Below are 5,901 nucleotides of genomic sequence, written 5' to 3' on the forward strand. Positions count from 1 at the left end.
CTGACTAAATACTTTTTTGCCCCACTGTATTCCTCTTTTTTAAGTTCATTTTTTATATTATTTTACACCTTTTATTTTGACTCTTTGAATCGTATGTCTCTAATGATGTGTGAGTTCATTCTACATTAGGGTGATGCCAACTTTAACAACAAACTGCCTTACAGTATTTAAAATGGATGTTTTTCAACAACAAAAGGAGGTTCCTACTTCTCCTCTTTGGCTCCTAAATATTTCTTTCAGCAGGTCTACCTGTGTTTAGGGTCTACCCCTAACCCTAACCCCCCAAAATATGTTACACCGACAAAAAACTAAGTATTCTTAAATTAGATACAATATAAAGGCAAACATTACAAACGTGATTTCCTATAATTCATCCATGCCTTCAGTCATTTTCCATCCTAATAAAAGGCTTCCGGCAGGTCTGGCGCTTGTACAGTAGGGGCCTTGTTTGTCACCCGTGCCTTTTACACTGCACCCTTGGTTAACCCCCAGTCCAGTCAAGCCTCATTAATTGTGACAACTGATATGAATGAAGGGGGACTGAGCCTTCCTCTTCTCCCTCCCACCGCTGTCTCTCTTTCTCCCCCGGAAAGGAAGTGACCTGCTTGTCTGAACAGGAATCAGGCCACGGCTGCACAGCAGGACAACGCCAATTTTATTTGCATCCTGCGCAAATGTTTATACAAAATGCAAAAGCATGCACTTTACTATCTGCACATGGGTCTCAGATGTTCTCTCGTTTCAGAATAATATCTGATGAACTTCTCTTGAACATTTCTTTGTGGAAAGTTACCCCCTCCTGTGGGCAGTAACAATCTCTTTACTATTAAGAACAATATCGGTTTCTAATGAGAAAGAAGTATTTATAATTTTAAAAAAAAGATGCATAAATAATGCATAAACAAAGACAACAGAGGGAAACAAGGTAGGTAAGTGTGGGTTGACCGAAAATGTGGGTTGGAAAGAAGTGACGAGTTTCACTACTATCAGGGTCTGCATCTGCCTTAATGTATGCAAATGCCAAATGATTAACCTGGCTCTACAATACACATTTATATCTGCTGATCCATGTAAGTGCATCCATGTTTCTCTTTTAATATGCACTCTTCTCCTTTTCCTAATTCTCTACACCACCCCTTACCCCCTTCCTGTGCAGATCTGCTCACCACCCACTATAAATACACCTATTTGGCCATCCTCTCCATCACTTTCACACAGCGATCATCGATTACTCAAAAGAGACACTTGAGGATTTCTTCTACTTTTTGCCTTCTGAGCAGAAGAGCTCTGTCCTCATTAAATATCCAGAATGTCCTCCCATTCATCCTCCCTGCTATTCATCCTTCTGCTTGCTGGGCCTATTAATCTGTTAGCGGTGAGTCCCGGGAGAGTAAGTACAGGGATGGAGGAACAAGTGAGGACAGAGGGTAAGGTTGGATCTGGGGTAAAGAACAAGGGACACAGGGCAAGTATTGTGGACAACAGTGAAACTGGATTTGGAGATACCAGTGTTTCTAAACCAAGAGTTTTTCCAGGAGGGGATAGCAAAGTTCTAGGAGAGCCTGGTATTAGTAACTTCAAGTCCACACTTTCTATCAGCGAAGACGAACTATGGGAACCCAGCAGCTCCTCTCGCTGTGTCTCTATCCCATCAGGCATGGCCCTGTGCCAAAATATTGGCTATAACACCATGAGGATGCCCAACCTGCTGGGCCACGAGACTCCTGCTGAGGCTGTGCAGCAGAGCGCCAGCTGGTTGCCACTCCTTGCCAGAGAGTGCCACCCTGATGCCCGCATCTTCCTCTGCTCTCTCTTTGCTCCCATCTGCCTTGACAGGTAAGTTGTTATGTATCTTTTGTACTAGAATTTTTTTCATATTAATCTGACTTTTTATAGGAACCATTATATCCCATGTTTTTGTTTAGAAATGGAGTGGATAGTGTAATACTGGAGGAGTCATAATTGCTGAAAGCACAAGATAAGCACAAGTAGTTACAGACTTATTAGCAGAAAAAAAATTCCAAAATGCTAGGTTAATGAAAATGTTGTTTAGGAGCACAGTCATCAAGGGATAACGCTTTTGACAACTATGCAAACTGTGCAGCAGTCTCAGCGGGAAAGCCCTGATTTCACAGAGAATCCAGGCCACCAGAAAAACCCTAAATCTCCTCTTTATCACATTAGCAGTCTGTGTGCAGTCTAGGTGTGAGGAACAAAAAAACAAGGACCAAATCTCTTTTAATCAAGTGTTGTGTTGTCCAGCACTGTGGTATTGATTTCAACCCATCATCTACTAATTGCTGCCCATCTTCCCTCTCCATCTCTTCTTCATCAGATTTATCTCACCCTGCAGAAGCTTGTGTGAATCCGTACAGGACAGCTGTGCACCGATCATGAGTTGCTATGGCTACCCATGGCCCGAAATTCTGCGGTGCGACCAGTATCCCGCGGACCATCTCATGTGTATCTCGTCCATCACTAACACCACCGCTGACACAGCAGGGCGTAGAGGTGAGAAACTGGCTACGCAGACACACCTGCTGACGCTGACTTTACTCAACAAGTGATTCAATTAGTGGTTTAACTATTTCAGCACCACAGGCGAGCTGTCAGGACTGTGAGCTGGAAGAGGCCTCCTCATCAAATGATTTACTTGAGACTTTTTGTAGGAGTGATTTTGGTGAGTTTCAATAAATATTTTTTGATTTTATAATTATCACACACATGTAAGGTTTGATAAACAGTAAATGTGACTAAGGACTTGTGCTTATCTGCCATCTTCCCAGTCGTGAAACTACGACTGACGAGGCTCAAATACAGCCCAGTCAGTCTATCTCTGTTCTCACTGGCTAGTAAACTGGACGTCCTGAAGCAGGGACCCTTGCTAGGTGGTCAGCTGCGCTCGCGCATCGAGCTGTGGCTGGAAAGAGATGCCACCTGCGTGAGGAACATGACACGCCAACACCCACGAGGCGGCACCTTTCTTGTGACAGGAACAGTGCACGGGGAGCGCCTGGTGGTCAACAAAGCTTTCGCCTGGCAGAAACAAGACAAGAACCTGACGGCAGCTGCACGCAAGTGGAAACAATATCGATGCAGAAACTAGGATTATATGTTTAGGTAGAAAAAGTCGAACTGAAACAAGCACTAAACAGCTGTGGTTAGGGGATAATGTTTAATCATAAGCCTGTAAATAAACCTTTTCTTGTTTCATTTGTTGTTTTGTTGGGCTTTTTTCCAAATCATATCCAAACTATTGGTTGAGGAAAAGTTACCAGACAGTAAGATGGTCACAACTACAGTGCTCAATCAATATCAGCACCGTGCCAGTCAGGCAGAGTAGTTCAAAGAAATAAAAGATGTTAAATAGAAAATTTACAGAGTTTTTTTAAAGTTTCTTTATACCTGGTCTTTATTTGCAAGGCTTACCAAACAGCAATGGTTTCAGACTAAGCGTCTTCATTTCATGTGTTTTGTCTGGGACAAGAGACACCCTCTGAACATGTCCAACCTGCAGACGCACAAAACACATAATCAGAATCAGCTTTATTGGCCAAGTATACAATGGCTAACACATACAATGGTTTTTGCTATAGCACTTCCATGTCACACCAATTACTTTACATGTTTAAATACTTCAGGTTGGTCAAATGTAGTTGAAACTGTTTTAACTAGAAAGAAATGCTGACTTAACTTTACAGGAAGTAATGTATATGGGAGCAATAACCTTTGAGTCGAAATGTCAAACTATCATACCGATACAGTCCCCGTTTCTTACCCGTATTCCCTCAATGCGAGGGAGACTGAAGCTTTGACTGTAATCCTCCACATGCAGCTCTCTGGAGGACGGGGCAGGATGGGGTAGACTCTTCCCATTATCGCTGTCAGCAGCTGAGGACCCTCCGTCTCCACTCACAAGATCCCCAGGCCCGTTGTTGTAGTGCACGTAGAGCAGCAGGGCGATAACATTTAGGATGTAAACATGAAAGAAGACCATGACCACGACGAAATAAGCCCGAGAGCAGACATTACTCCTCTGGATGTGTAGACGAGTGGAGCGAAACGGGGAATTGAAAGGTAAAGATGAAGGTTCGTCATTGTCGTCAAATTCGTTCTGCTCTTTTAGATATTCCTGAGCGGCTTCCATGTTGTTATTATAATTATTATTGCACCAACTGAAAGCTGGATATAAATATGGATAACTATTGGGTAAAGTTATAGCAAAAGTCAAAAGGTTTGGTTTGTCAGATGGCTCGACGTTAGTAAACCTCAACTAGCTAGCTACCTATGTAGCAAACTCGGCGGAAAACCTCTGACCGTTTCGAGAAAAATAAACCTTGTCGTCTCTGCCGCTTTCAGTCAAAGAAGTCAGACAGCTTCGCGCAAAAAAGCAGGTATGCCCACAGCCGTGTACTTTGTTTAATATATAATTCATCATTAACTGACGTAAACCTAATCCCCCTTTAGCTAACAGATGCGCTGCCCCTGACAACCTGCCTAACAACAGGACGGACAAGCCAAAGAGTCAAGATGGAGCAGGTCGTCGTTTCGGAAGTCTTGGTAAATCCATAGCGGCCTCTAATGGCGCACAGCCGAACAAAAAGAGCTTGTATTTAATTATTCGTTTTAAATGATTTTCGACTTTTCTCTAAGCTTTGCTGAACTACTTTGGTGCCCGTGATTTTACTTCTTCAGGCTCCACGCAGTTGACCGTCTGAGAGGTTTAGAGAGGAACTGCCTGGTGCAACAACTCTTAGCCTCCTAAGACCCGAACTTATCCACGACATGCATTTTTAATTTCTCTTTGATATTTGGGCATATTGGGGCCCGATGAATGTAAAAACAAAGAATTACCAGATTTTTTTTTACCTTATTTTTGTTTTTAAGAAAAATGAGAGCCACAAATGACAATATTCATTTAAAATTTTGATAAAACAGTAGCAGTATAATGTCCTCGTAAGTGGATATCAGGCCCATGTAGAGCAAAATTGAGTATTTTGGTCTAAATAACCCAAAATGTGATGTCCATATATGTGGACCGCAGGTCCTAGGAGGTTAAAGAGTGACTGCAGTAATTTTGTTAAGTTTAATACTGCCCCGTTTACGTTTTATTACCCTAAAAGCTGTAAAATGTTAATATGTAGTAGTCAAATCAGCATTCTGGGAGAAAACAAAGTGTTCCCTCTAAAGTGTATCTGAAGTAAGCTAAAATTTACTCTTCAGGTTATTTGTGTCAAACTCCTGGTAAAGTGTCTTGCTAAACAACAACCACATTTGTTGGACAGTTATTTTAAAGCATTATCTAACTTTGCTTTAATTTTAATTATTACTGGAACATAACTACAATTATATTAATAACCAGATGCATTATTCAAAGTCAAAAACTGCTTAAAAAGTTTTATAACTTTTTCCCCAAACAGTATTTTAATAATCATTCCTCCCATTTTGCTTCTAACATTTTTCGTTATATGAAATTCATAGATTTGATTCCATCGATTTTTGAGTATTACTCGTCTATTCTATAATGTCTCTGAGGCCAGTTTAAGTAATCTGCAAAGAGGGGAGGTTACAGAGACAGATGCAAACAAAATCAAAAGCAGCACCTAAGATATTTTGATTCTGGAAACTTTTACTGATTAGTCATGAAATAAATGCAGTCTCAGGCCATCTTTTAATTAACTATATTACACTTTAGGTAACAAAATCAATAATCACAGCTTATATTTAATATATTTATTAATTATTCATTCTCTAACACAAGCTGTGATTTGTCTTCGAATAATAATATTATGCATTTATTATATAGGGAGTGCAGAATTATTAGGCAAATGAGTATTTTGTCCACATCATCCTCTTCATGCATGTTGTCTTACTCCAAGCTGTATAGGCTGGAAAGCCTAC

At 40.9% G+C, this 5,901-nt stretch overlaps 1 protein-coding gene across 1 annotated transcript in view; it reads right to left on the bottom strand.

Moving 5' to 3' along the window:
• LOC102215643 (transmembrane prolyl 4-hydroxylase-like) overlaps positions 1 to 4,610 on the bottom strand; it is a 16,465-nt gene extending 11,855 nt beyond the window's left edge. The window contains exons 1-2 of the mRNA XM_005732450.1: positions 3,779 to 4,610; positions 3,430 to 3,511 (exon numbers count right to left, since the gene is read on the bottom strand). Coding sequence (XP_005732507.1) covers positions 3,430 to 3,511; positions 3,779 to 4,147 — 451 coding nt within the window. The 5' untranslated portion in view covers positions 4,148 to 4,610. The remainder of the gene's footprint in view (positions 1 to 3,429; positions 3,512 to 3,778) is intronic.
• Between the last annotated feature and the right edge of the window lie 1,291 nt (positions 4,611 to 5,901).

This window comes from Pundamilia nyererei, unplaced genomic scaffold, assembly GCF_000239375.1.
Source record: "Pundamilia nyererei isolate P.nyererei 1_Seehausen unplaced genomic scaffold, PunNye1.0 scaffold00047, whole genome shotgun sequence".
NCBI classification, from domain to species: Eukaryota; Metazoa; Chordata; class Actinopteri; order Cichliformes; family Cichlidae; genus Pundamilia; species Pundamilia nyererei.